The sequence below is a fragment of the Dendrobates tinctorius genome, unplaced genomic scaffold, assembly GCF_039654945.1.
Source record: "Dendrobates tinctorius isolate UK_male_01 unplaced genomic scaffold, ASM3965494v1 ptg000173l, whole genome shotgun sequence".
Classification (NCBI taxonomy): domain Eukaryota; kingdom Metazoa; phylum Chordata; class Amphibia; order Anura; family Dendrobatidae; genus Dendrobates; species Dendrobates tinctorius.
This window is the reverse complement of record NW_027361840.1, coordinates 709,549-724,103: the sequence shown is the minus strand read 5'-3', so window position 1 is coordinate 724,103 and position 14,555 is coordinate 709,549. Positions and strand designations below refer to the sequence as shown.

At 42.5% G+C, this 14,555-nt stretch overlaps 1 protein-coding gene across 1 annotated transcript in view; it reads right to left on the bottom strand.

Moving 5' to 3' along the window:
* Nucleotides 1–5,241: 5,241 nt before the first annotated feature.
* The window catches only part of LOC141053927 (uncharacterized), a 99,475-nt gene continuing 90,161 nt past the window's right edge, over nucleotides 5,242–14,555 (bottom strand). The window contains exon 4 of the mRNA XM_073551097.1: nucleotides 5,242–8,019. Coding sequence (XP_073407198.1) covers nucleotides 5,906–8,019 — 2,114 coding nt within the window. The 3' untranslated portion in view covers nucleotides 5,242–5,905. The remainder of the gene's footprint in view (nucleotides 8,020–14,555) is intronic.

The following is a 14,555-nucleotide window of genomic DNA, read 5'->3' as shown; positions in this document are numbered from 1 at the left end:
TGACGAACGTGAGGTGATCTGAGTACCACGCTGCTATGATCAGTTTTTCCTCCTACCCATCCTCCACATCCTCATCATCATCCTCCCAAACTGTCACCTGGCTGTACAGTTGGTTACCTGGCCGTTGTTGGGACAGTAACCCACCTTCCGAGCCATGTGTGGATGATAGGCACGATAACTTTGTGAATTGGCTCTGCTCCTACTCCTGCTCTTCTTCCTATGGTGCCACCACATCAATTATGGGTGGAATTGTTTTTTCCAGCAGGTATATAAGTGGTATAGTAACGCTGATGACGGCGTCATCAGCTTTCTCCATATTGATGTAATATTTGAAGCGGCGCAAAATCACATACACGTCCCGCATGGAGGCCACACATTGGTGGTGAAATGGTGTTCTGCAAAGTGACTCACCTGTGCAGGCTGCAGCTGAAACTCCACTATTACCTGCTGCTTGCACAGTCTCTCCAGCATGGAGTTCCACCTTGTTGGCGCCATTTTGGAGGAGGAAATCTTTTTTCTTCTCCAGCAAGGTGGCGCCACATCTGTTCTGTCAAGGAAGTCTTCATTTTCTTTGCTGAGTTTCAAAGTTGCAATTCTTTCTTCTAGATCCCACACCTTTTCTTCTAAAAGGGTCAGTAGTCTACACTACTGGCAGGTGAAGTTGGATTCTTCTTTTGGTCCATCTGTGAACATGTACCACATGTTGCAGCTCGTCATGTAGGTTGTCACATCTGCTATGTTGCTCCTAGATCCTGTTGACGTGCTGTGTGTCTTCCTTCTTGTGTAATCTACTCAACCAGCCAAGCTTTCTTGCAATAATGCCTGTAGGGTGCACGGTTTGGCGATGCTTTCCAAGCAGCTGGTCCCGGCTGTACCCAACGATCTTTTTGCTGAGGGAGACTCTTCGCTTTTCCCAGAAGGCACCTGGAATGTGCAAATTGTCTTCCTCAAACTTCAATCCCCGATTTGACGATGCTTTCCAAACAGCTGGTCCCGCCTTTATCCAACGATCTTCTTGCTGAGGGAGACTTTGCTTTTCCCAGAAGGCACCTGGATTATGCAAATTGACCTCCTCAAGCTTCAATCCCCAATTTGGTGATGCTTTCCAAGCAGCTGGTCCCGGCTGTACCCAACAATCTTCTTGCTGAGGGAGACTCTTTGCATATCCCATGTGCCTTCTGGGAAAAACAAAGAGTCTCCCTCAGCAAGAAGATTGTTGGGTACAGCCGGGACCAGCTGCTTGGAAAACATCACCAAATTGGGGATTGAAGCTTGAGGAGGACAATTTGCATATTCCATGTGCCTTCTGGGAAAAACAAATTGTCCTCCTCAAGCGTCAATCCCCGGTTAGGTGCTGTTGCATTCCCACACCCTGGCACGCCACAAAGGAAAGACAAAGTCCAGTCTGTTGTGTGTGACATATACCAAATAGAACACTCATATTAGACTCCAGGGTTTCTTCTGATTCTGTAATCTCAGCTTCAGTTCCACGGTTCACACAAAAAAGTCCAGACTCCATGTTCATACTCAACAGTTCAACTTTACTAGAAAGCAGGGATCTTGATACAGCCATAACACAGTTCACATACATTGGCATTCCTTGAGCTTTTCCTGCCTTCTCTGACAACTTCCTTCCTGAAGACACTTGTATCCCTGTCTCTTCCAACAATCTCTGTCCCGCATATACTCCTTTCTCGCTTGCGGCGTCCGTGCCCCTATGTCCACCATCTTGCCCCCATTCCCTTTTCTGGTTTTTGTTGGAAAAGGGTAAGAGGCACATTCAGCTCTGCCTAGTCCCGGCCATTAGCCCCTGATCCCCTTTAGAATGGTTGCTTCAATAGATGGTGACCACTCGCACGCTGCTCAGCCTGGGGTTCCTCATTGCCTCAGCAATCTTCACCCCCAGGGCTATCTATCTGCCCTCTCTCACTGCTACATCAGTAGTCCTCACTAAATACGAAGTCTCACACTATCATTCACTGTTCTGTACTACACCCATCTCTAACTCCTCCTAAACTGGAACCCCTTATTAAACTAAGCTTATCCTGGCATTTCCATTTCCTACCTTTATTGTGCCCCACTAATCTGTTCCCAATATTGTCCTACTGCTACCCTTCTATTGTATGTTTTATATCTTTCACTACTCCTATACCAAGTAAATGTAAAGTACATACACAATATAATAACGTAAACATTCATAAAACTCTATGAAGCAGCTCATATTCCATGCCAACACTGTGTTATGGTATTGCAGCAAAGGACTAGGGTAGGAGGGGGAGAACTGACCCTGCACTGTGACTAGGCTGATACCCTACGATGGAGTGGGCGACCCATTCCTTGTGAATAGACCCACTGATGATCCTAGGCTAATCTCAAGCAAAGACCTATAGATCGGGGGAAGGGTCCCTGAAAGATCTAAGGACTGGGTACAAAAATGGGTCACCTCCTAATAGAAAACAAAGAGGAGACTGCAGAAACAAACTGAAAACAGAAACTAAGACTAGCAGAACCAGAGGTCCCAGAACTGCACTAATTAAACACACAGAGAGCAAGGCTCCAAGTCAGACTTCAAGCGGATTAACACTGTTGTCCAGCAAGGAATGGGAGACAGGTGTAGGATAATAAAGGGTGATACAATCACCTGACCCAAGACAAACCCAGCACCAGGGAAAAAAGACCAGCAGCCAGAACACTACAAGAAAATGGCGGATAGTCAGAATCTGTTCAGATTGTAACACACTGTATATAGGTGAGAGGCATATGGCGGCCTCTGTCACCCCCTTACAGTTGGACAACACAGCAGCAAATATAAAAAATAAAAAAACAATTGTGTTGTTCCTCTAAATGTATCAATAAGGTGCAATGTGCCAGCAGCATATGGAACTACACAATGAATCAGGGGTAAACAATAGAATAGAAAACCGGCACCAACCACACATCTGCTGTTTGATCCCCATCCACAGCTCCTGTGCGGTGTGGGATTAGTCCCCCAAACAGGAGTTTAAGAATAGCTTGCTGCTGTTTCCCCCTGGCTGTGCTGAAGATGGTGGTGCAGGTCTTCCTGTGACCAAATGAGGAGGCGGTGGAGGAAGTGAAGGTATGAGTAGGAGGCAACCTGGAGAGATAAACATCCAGCAATACTAGGTGGTGGTAGGATGTCAGGTAGAACGCCTTCCGCCTCTGTCCCAGCCACCACTACATTTACCTAGTGGGCAGTTAGGGAGATGTAACGTCCCTGGCCGAGCTTACTGGTCCACGTTTCGGTGCAGAGTACACACAGAAGCTTAATGGAATGCACTCCCACAGACAGGGGAATGTAGAGTACAGAGAGCAGGTTAAGGCTTTGTGCACACGTTGCATTTTTGTAAGCGTTTCCGCAGCGCTTGAGCCGGATCAGACGCTGAAGAAACGCTTAAAAGAAGCTTCTCATTAAATTTAATGCATTTTTGGCTTTTTATGCCAATGCATGCGTTTTTTTACGTTCAGGAAATGCTTAGCGGCTAAAAATGCAGCATGCTCATTAATTTCCGCATTGCTCCACGTTTTTAGCTGTTTCCAATGTTCCCAGAAAACGCGCAGAAAAAAATGCATCAAAAACGCGCGTTTTCTGGGAAGGAGTCCTGTTTTCTGAGCGTTTAAAAACGCTAACGTGGGCACATGGCCTAAAGGACAGTACTCCCAAAGGCAGGAGGGTGAAGAGTACACACAGCGTCTTAAATAACAGAGCTCTCATAGGAAGGGAGTTGCAGAGTACACATGACAGCATAAAGGACAGTGATCCCACAGATATGGGTGCAGAGTACACACGGCGGCTTAAAGGACAGTACTCTCACAGATAGGAGAGTGTAGAGTGCACACAGCAGCTTAAAGAACAGGACTCTCACAGACAGGAGATTTCAGAGTACACACAGGGGCTTAAAGGACAGTACTCCCACAGATATAGGTGCAGAGTACGCAGAGTGGCTTTTAGTACAGTGCTACCCCAGATATGGGTTGCAGAGTACACAGAGTGTTGTTGCAGAGTGCGCAGTCACTATCTGTCCCTCACTCCAGCTGCATCCTATCTCTACACTAATCAGAACAGAATGGCGGCCGACTCGTGATCTGGCCTTTATACAGGCCTGGTCACATGCTACGCCAGCAAATTACAGCTATGTCAATACTTGTAATTGCTGTGATGGCTTTGGAAGTGCCCACCGTCTAAAGGCTTGCTGATTGGCTGTGCTATAGGCTTTCAACAAGCTTTATTAGACAAAAAGAGTAGTACACAGAGGTATGGATGTCAAATGAGATACTATAAATAATAACATACCAAGCAAATTGTAGATATTATCCCACATTAATAAAAAATACCATGGACTGTAAAGGGACCAATTGTCAAAATTCACAAAGAAAGGGGAGGAAGAAAAACTTCCAAGACAACTCAAGGTCATAATATAAAATTGCTTTATTGGATTACAGGGCAAGGAACAATAAAACATACTAAAATGCTGATAACTTGTCATAAAACATTAGGACACGATGGACCCTGTACTTGCTTGCTTGCACTTGCGCTCATCAGGTAATTTGGGACACGTGTTGTTACTCTGCGGGTATATGTGCCTTCTTTTCTATGGCCTATGGGCAGGATTTGGTTACCGGTTTAATTATTTGGTCAGTGACATGGCAGTTTACCGCTTACCTACTTGTGTCCTTCTCATATCTTCTATGATTATTATAACATAAGCAGCAATTATGGTCCATCGTGTCCTTATGTTTTTAGACAAGTTATCAGCTTTTTAGTATGTTTTATTGTTCCTTGCCCTATAATCCAATAATGCAATTTTATATTATGACCTTGAGTTGTTGTCTTGGAAGTTTTTCTACCTCCCCTTTCTTCAATAAGCTTTATTAGACTGGCAAACCCAAACAGGAAACTGGACAGACAGTAAATACACCGTGTTCGGCATTCGGTACCGCACACTAGGTGCCCAATACGAACCTCAGACTTTCCAGTTCGGGTTCGCTCATCTCTAATGTCCAAGTCACTTTCATAGTATATGGGGGGAACGGTGCATTCCTTGCTCAGGGGTCATGTGTAGTCTGTGTCCTCCCATGATCCAGCCTACTGACAGCCCACTCGATGGCATGTAGAGGCCGGATGCATTGGCACATCTCAGGGACATATGCTTCACCATCTAGAAATCCACAGAAAATCCAGGATGTGGGCATGTCTGACAAGGACAATTCAAACCACTGTGAGACAGTAAAGCTTTCTTTATTGGCAGCAAGTGGCTACAAGATTCAGTATATATCGTGTTGGTATCTTCCCCTGTGCCACAAAGGGTAACAAATAGGGGAAAAGGACATCAGGAAGAGAAGCCTTCTATGTAACGTGCACATAATCAATAATGATGAAGACAGAAGAGCAGAACACAGAAAAGCAACACAAATTGTAAGTTCTCAGTCACAGGAACGAGATTTCATGAGAACAATTATCAATAGTGAGAAAGTGAAATGTGAGTAATGTGTCTGCTGTCTGGTGCCTGGAGGTTACATGAGATGGACGGGACTTCTGTACATGAGAAGAGGCGCCATCACCCTCCTGCTTATGGTGGATTACTACCAGTGTGGAGCCGCGACCAAAGAGATATTCAAACTATAGGGGAAAGCAGAATAATGAAATATAGGCACGTTCCCCATATTATATGTTATCATAGTGACCACCGCTTGTGTAACTATGATGGGCAGCTTGTCGCCAAAGGGTTTAAGAGCAAGAGCATCGCTCCAGGAAGGTAGTAGGACAATAGGAACCGAAGGTCTCAAGACGCCATGTTTGTTTGTTATAATGTGACTATAAAACGGCTACTTCTGTGTGAATGTTCTTATGCTTGTAAAGAGATGATCTCTAAATAAAAAATTTCCCTTATTCTGAACATGAGTACGGATTTTCTCCCGTGTGACACCTTTGATGATTAGTAAGAGCTGATTTATGTGCAAAACATTTCCCACATTCTGAACATGAATATGGCTTCTCTCCTGTGTGAATTCTCTCATGTATTAGAAGATATGATTTAGTTGTAAAGCATTTCCCACATTCTGAACATGAATATGGCTTCTCTCCTGTGTGAACTTTTTCATGTGCAACAAGATTTGATTTCTTTGAAAAACATTTTCCACATTCTGAACATGAATATGGCTTCTCTCCTGTGTGAATTCTCTCATGTATTAGAAGATATGATTTAGTTGTAAAGCATTTCCCACATTCTGAACATGAATATGGCTTCTCTCCTGTGTGAACTTTTTCATGTGCAACAAGATTTGATTTCTTTGAAAAACATTTTCCACATTCTGAACATGAATATGGCTTCTCTCCTGTGTGAATTCTCTCATGTGCAACAAGACTTATTTTCTCTGAAAAACATTTCCCACATTCCGAACATGAATATGGCTTCTCTCCTGTGTGAATTCTCTCATGTACAACAAGACTTGATTTCATTGAGAAACATTTCCCACATTCTGAACATGAATATGGCTTCTCTCCTGTGTGAACTTTTTCATGTGCAACAAGACTTGATTTCTTTGAAAAACATTTCCCACATTCTGAACATGAATATGGCTTCTCTCCTGTGTGAACTTTTTCATGTGCAACAAGACTTGATTTCTTTGAAAAACATTTCCCACATTCTGAACATGAATATGGCTTCTCTCCTGTGTGAATTTTCTCATGTGCAACAAGAGTTATTTTCTCTGAAAAACATTTCCCACATTCCGAACATGAATATGGCTTCTCTCCTGTGTGAATTCTCTCATGTACAACAAGACTTGATTTCTTTGAAAAACATTTCCCACATTCTGAACATGAATATGGCTTCTCTCCTGTGTGAACTTTTTCATGTGCAACAAGACTTGATTTCTTTGAAAAACATTTCCCACATTCTGAACATGAATATGGCTTCTCTCCTGTGTGAACTTTTTCATGTGCAACAAGACTTGATTTCTTTGAAAAACATTTCCCACATTCTGAACATGAATATGGCTTCTCTCCTGTGTGAACTTTTTCATGTGCAACAAGACTTGATTTCTTTGAAAAACATTTCCCACATTCTGAACATGAATATGGCTTCTCTCCTGTGTGAATTTTCTCATGTGCAACAAGAGTTATTTTCTCTGAAAAACATTTCCCACATTCCGAACATGAATATGGCTTCTCTCCTGTGTGAATTCTCTCATGTACAACAAGACTTGATTTCTTTGAAAAACATTTCCCACATTCTGAACATGAATATGGCTTCTCTCCTGTGTGAACTTTTTCATGTGCAACAAGACTTGATTTCTTTGAAAAACATTTCCCACATTCTGAACATGAATATGGCTTCTCTCCTGTGTGAACTTTTTCATGTTCAACAAGACTTGATTTCTTTGAAAAACATTTCCCACATTCTGAACATGAATATGGCTTCTCTCCTGTGTGAACTTTTTCATGTGCAACAAGATTTGATTTCATTGAAAAACATTTCCCACATTCTGAACATGAATATGGCTTCTCTCCTGTGTGAACTTTTTCATGTGCAACAAGATTTGATTTCTTTGAAAAACATTTCCCACATTCTGAACATGAATATGGCTTCTCTCCTGTGTGAACTTTTACATGTGCAACAAGACTTGATTTCATTGAAAAACATTTCCCACATTCTGAACATGAATATGGCTTCTCTCCTGTGTGCATTCTTTCATGACGACTAAGCTGTGATTTTTTTATAAAGCATTTCCCACATTCTGAACATGAATATGGCTTCTCCCCTGTTAGAGGGCTTTTAACTTCAGCATTTCTTCTGTGACTTTTGTTTTGTTTAACAGTCTGTGATGAATTTGGAGATAATTGTTCATTAAAATAAGATGATCGGTCTCTGCTGTGAACAGCTGGGGGTATATCTGAGATGTCTTCATGCTGTGTAGAAGTATCTTGTGTGATACTAGAATCTTCTGAATTAAACTCTAAAGATATCAGCTGTCCCTTGAAGCTCCTGGTACAATCATCTGTCAAGAATAAAATGCATGTTATTATTTTTAAAGAACATAACCTAAAATATTATATTTGCATTTCCTGATGAAGATGAAGAGAATTTTCAACTTTCACCACGACAACGACCCTAAGCAACCTTGAAGTCACCATAAGAACGGCTTCACCACGAGAAGATGGAAGTTCTGGAATGGCCAAACTACAGCCCAAAACTGAATGTAAATGAAGAAGGCACTGTACACAGGAGACACCCCAGCAATCTGACAGATATGGAGGTTTTGCAAGGAAGAGCGGGCAAAGATAACCAATTGTAGATGTCTCTTGAGATAGACCCAGACCAGTATAGACTGAATTCTGCCAGAAATTCAAAGTTGACTGCAACAAAGTATCAGTGTAAGGCATCTTTCACATTTTCACATGTCCTGGACTCCTGATAGTTCCGAAATGGGAAAAAATAGTACCGGTGCTATCAGTGTCCACATGTAAAATCCGTGTGGCATCCTTGTGCACCATCAATGTGACACGTACTGGAATAGAATGCAGAACAGAAATGACAAACGTTTAGGTGTTAGATGTGCAAACAGAGGATAGACAGCTAGAGAAATAGATAAAAGCTATATAATAGAAAGATTCAGTTGAAACCAGAAGTTTCCATCCACTATATATAAAGACACATCTGCATGTGTTTCTCAATATCTGACATTAAATCAGAATAAATCTTTCCCATCTTAAGACAATTAGGATTACCATAATTATTAATATTTGCCATAATAATGAGATAATGTTTTAAAGGGAATCTGTCAGCCTATTTTCCGCCTATCAGGTGCCGGCACCGCCATCAGGAGCTAATCTATAGCATTCTTTAATGCTGTAGATAAGCCCCCGATGAAACCTCATACCTCAAGATAGGACAACAGAGAAGGTGGAGGTGTTGGTCTGCTCCTATCACCCAAATGTACCTTTCAGGTTATCCCTTCTTTTGAGGGCCATGCTGTCAGACTCTACATCCCCTTCTCCATGCGACTGGCGGTGGGGTATCATCCTCCGGGCCCCTCGCATCAATTCCTGGATCACTTTGCCACGTGGTTTCCACATTTTTTCTCCTTTGACTTCCTCATCCTCATGAGAGACTTCAATATCCCTATTGCTCTCCCCCTCTCCATATCTATTACTCACCTTTTATCTTTAACCTCCTTCTTTGGCCTTTTTGCAGCTTACTAGCTCTCCTACGCATGAAGACGGAAACTCCCTCGACTTCGTCTTCTCCCAGCTTTGCTCAATGGTTGATTTCACAAACTCCCCTCTCCCACTCTGTGACCACAACCTTCTTTCATTCTCGGCTTATAACTGCCATTCCGCTCAGGTCATTCCCACTTTCCACACTTATAGAAATATACAGGCCAACACCCAGAAACTTATGAAGAACTTGCAGTCATCATTGGCCCCTATCTCCTCCCTCTCGTGTCCTGATTCTTCACTGAAGCATTATAATGAGACGCTACCTGGATGAAGCTGCACCTCCTATAAATAGAACAATTCAGCACAGATGGCGACAACCCTGGCACACGCTGCAGACATGTTTCCTACAGCGGTGCTCCAGGTGTGCTGTACGTCTGTGGAGAAAATCCAATATACCTGAAGATTTCATCCATTATAAGTTTATGCTTAAAACATACAACACTGCCCTTCACCTAATTGAACACCCTCATCACTTCACTATCAATAACCCGAAACATCTCTTTGATACTTTTCATTCCCTATTCACCCAAAAGTGCAGGCCCCAACCACGGATCTCCGCGTTGATGATCTAGCTAGTTACTTCAAAGAAAAAATTGACCATATCCGACAGGAAATTTTCCCTCAACCCCCTCACACTATGCGCTGTCCCTCCCTCCCTGCATCTAGCTCACTCTCTTATTTTGAACCAGTCAGAGAAGAAAAAGTGATCAGGTTCCTTGTATCTTCTCGGCCTTCTACTTGCACAAGTGACCCTATTCCATCACATCTCCTCCAGTCCCTTTCCCCTTCTGTCACCACTCACCTAACTAAAATATTCAACCCCTCTCTCTCTTCCGGTATCTTCCCCTCCTCATTTAAGCATGCCATCATATATCCACTGCTTAAAAAACATCCCTTGACCAAAACTGTGCTGCTAACTATATACCTGTCTCTAATCTTCCCTTCATCTCTAAACTCCTGTAACGCCTGATCCACTCCCGTGTTATCCGCTATTTCTCAGATAACTCTCTTCTCGACCCTCTACAATCCGGTTTTCTCTCTTTATACTCTACTGAAACTGCCCTCACTAAATTCTCTAATGATCTACTAACAGCTAAATCTAATGGTCACTACTCCATGCTAATTCTCCTGGACCTCTCTGCAGCATTCAACACTGTGGATCATCAGCTCCTCCTCACTATGCTCCGCTCCATCGGCCTCAAGGACACCGTTCTCTCCTGGTTCTCCTCCTATCTCTCTGACCGCTCCTTTACTTTATCTTTTGCTGGTTCCTCCTCCACTCATCTTCCCCTTACTGTTGGGGTTCCTCAATGATCGGTCGTAGACCCCCTCCTCTTCTCTTTGTATACAATTATACACCTCCTCTCCTGACAGTACACCTGCCTCTTTAGAAAACACCAGTGATTGTCTTACCGCTGTCTCCACCATCATATCCTCCCGCTATCTGAAACTGATCCGGTCAAAACCTGAACTCCTTGTGTTTCCTCCCTCTACTAACCTACCTATGCCCGACATTGCCATTTCCGTGTGTGGTTCTACCATTATTTCCCAGCAACATGCCTGCTGTCTTGGGGTCATGATTGATTCAGATCTTTCATTCACCCCCCACATCCGATCACTGGCTAGAACTTGTTATCTGCACCTCAAAAACATTTCTAGAATTCAAGCCTTTCTTACTTTCGACTCCGCAAAAACTCTTATTGTTTCTCGTATTCATTCTCGTTTGGACTATTGTAACTCTCCACTAATCGGTCTCCCTCTTACCAAACTCTCCCCTCTAAAAACCGTCCTTAATGCTGCAGCCAGGATCATATTCCTCACCAACCACTAACATGGATACCGCTACCATGTGCCAGTCATTACACTGGTTACCCATCCACTCCAGAACTCAGTATAAACTTATTACCCTCACCCACAAAGCCCTCCATGGCTCAGCACCACCCTACATCTCCTCCCTCATCTCAGTCTACCCTACCCATGCCCTCCATTCTGCTAATGATCTGAAGTTAATATCCTCAATCAGAACCTCCCACTCCTGTCTCAAAGACTTTTCACGTGCTGCGCCAATTTTTTGGAATGCACTACCCAGGTTAAGTTGATTAATCCGTAATACCCACAGTTTTAAGCGTGCCCTAAAAACACATTTCTTCAGTCTCGCCTACCGTCTCAGTACATTAATCTAATTATCCCTGTGTAGCCCATTCAATATTTTTACCATAACCAGGTTCTTCATACCATGTTCTCACATGTTTTAAGCATTTAATAGCCCTGTGTATATACTGCTACTTATTCTGGCTGATAACCGGTTCATGCAGCATTACATGAACACCTGATTTCTTAAATTATGGCTGGTCTGAACAATGAAGGCAATTGTTGACATCCACTTTTCGTGTCTCCCCTATTTCCTCATAGACTGTAAGTTTGCAAGCAGCAGGGCCCTCATTCCTCTTGGAATCTGTTGATTTATGTGATTATTGTAATGCTGTAATGTCTTTTGTCTGTGGAATATGTTGGCGCTATAGGAATAAAGTATTATTATTACTAATAATAATAAATATTAATAATTATGGTAATCCTAATTTACTTAAAATGGGAAAAGTTTATTCTGATTTCATGTCAGATATTGAGAAAAACATGTAGATCTGTCTTTTTATATAGTGGATGGAAACGTCAGGTTTCAACTGTAGATAGATAGATAGATAGATAGAAATATGTCGGTGAGATATATAATCAGTGCCTTGTGCGTGTAGTTTTCTGAATTGTATTTCGGTAATAAATAAGGTAAGGTTACTGCAGTTCAAAGCCTCCGGGTCACATGAGAGCAGCACTGGCAGTTGTGTACTGGGATAACCTTACTGACCTCACCGCTCGTCACGGCAGCCGGGTTCTCCCGGAGTGCAGCGTTACAACCAGCAGCGACGTGTTGCTCCAGTCTATTGAGCTTCGTTCTCTGAACGGGGCTCCATACACTGGACAAAGAAGACCTGGATCGTCGTGGGACTTCCATTTGTGTTATGACAGACTGGTGTGGATTATTTTTTATTAAATAAATGTGCTAAAGAGGGAATTTATCAGAGAGTGATTTTTACAAATGAAACACTTTTTTGTAAATAGTTTAGACTTAGGGGTTAGTAATGGGGGTGTCTGACAGATGCCTCTCCGTTACTAACCCATAGGTTTGATGTCACCTGACATTACACAGCTGACATTAACCCCATAAACCATTAGTCCGATTGCCACCTCACAATGGCAGCTGGGAAGAGCCGATCTTAAGCGTCAGAATTGGCGTATCTAATGGATGTGCCATTTCTGGTGCGGCTGTTATGGCCTTCCTGGAAATCATGGGGTACTACATGAGGCTAATTCCAAACTTTGCCACGGTGGCCAAACCCGTGATCAACCTCACTAAGGGGATAAAATTAGGGGTGGCCAAATGGGCGTCGGAGGTGGAAAAGGCCTTTCAAAAACTGAAAGTGGCTCTGTGTCTTGAAGAAATTTGTACTCCAAATGGATGTTAGATTAGGAGAGTTCCTCTCTCAGGAGATACACGGAGAGGAGAATCCTGTTCTCTACCTGAGTTGTAATCTGTAAGCATGTGAGAAAAATGATTCCATTGGAGAAAAGGAATGCCTGTCCATAAAGTGGGCGATGGACACATTGCGATACTATCTCTTAGGGTGAGAATTTAAATTAGTGTCTGATCATGGTCCACTCAGGTGGATGAGAAAGAAAAAGAGGAAAAATGCTTGTGCTACCCACTAATTTCTAGCCCTGCAGGATGTCCATTTTCAAGTAAAACATAGAGTCGGGAGTTACATGGTAATGCCAATGCCCTCTCGAGAATCCTGTGTCTGCAAGATGTCAAGCCTATGGCTTTAGGCAGAGGGGGGAGGTATGTAAGGATGCTTGTTAAACACAGTGGATGGGAGATAAACCTGGAGTAACCTGGCCATGAAAGGTTCATTATGAGCAGGTGAACGGCTGCTCACCATATCGCAACCCCTGGGTGTGGTTCACTTGGTAAAATGAGACCTGTTTGCCTCACACATTGTAGCATGTGTAGAGGTGTGTAGATTGTGTGCCTCTGCTGAAAGACTAAGAAACTAGACTATTGTATGGATGGACTTTTTGCTTTATCTTGTACTTTGAGCCGGACAAGGGCTGTATTTGAGTTTCCTGTGATGTGGTTTATGAGACTTTTAAATAGAAACATTTCCTGTGATACCTCATATCACTCCCAAGTGAGTAGCACTGTTATATTTGGTGTTATAAATGTGGGCAATGTTCCCAGGGAACATGTGTGACTGCTACAGTGGTAGCTGTGACTGCAATACAGACTGATAATAAAAGTGTTAGTCTTGGACATGTTAGTGTCCAAGGTGGATGTAGGGAAAACCTGCTTTGAATGTTGTGTGTGAAGCAGACTTCAAGATAGTAGTTTGCATAAAAAACTGGAGTCTGTAATGAGAAAGTAAGTTAATGTGTATGCACAATGTAAATGCATATTAACACACGACTATTACACAGAGAAAACAAAAACAAAACACAAATATCCTAAAATAAAAAAATAAACTGCAAAAAATGTATGAAGGTAGTAATAATAATAAAGGTATTTAGTAAACATAGTTTTGATCAAAAGAATGTACAAGCCATCCCGCCACATCAAGCCTAGCTCTTGTATTAAAACCTTTCCACTTGTCAATTGACGTAAATGTGAACAAGGATCGAAGGACTGAACCACCAGTAAAAGCCAGGATGGATTTTCCAGCTCAGAAACAAGGCGTTCACATCCTTATATGCACAGGATGCACATTGAACTGAATAAAAAACTGTAGTCTGAACTGAAAAAGTAAGTTAATGTGTATGCACAGTGTAAATGCATATTAACACACGACTCTTGATCAAAATTATGTTTACTAAAAACCCTTTCTACCTTCATGCATTTTTTGCATTTTACTTTTTTATTTTAGGATATTTGTGTTTTGTTTTCTCTGTGTAATGGTCGTGTGTCGTGACTGCAGACCAAAGGGGGCTGTAAGTGAGAGACACTGGCATGGCATGCAGTCGCCCATGGAAACTGGAAAAGGTGAAGTCAGGCATGTTTAGGGGACTGTGATACAAAGCTGTGTCCTATGACGTGATATTGACTGGTGTGAACTGAACACTAATATTATTTGCACTTGTGTAAATTGGACTTTAATACTGTTAGGAAACACATTAAAGGGACTTTTGTGTCTGAACTTTGTGGGTCACTGCCTCTTCACTGCGTAATGCTGCTACCGCTGCCTTACATATGGTGGAGAATACAGGCAGT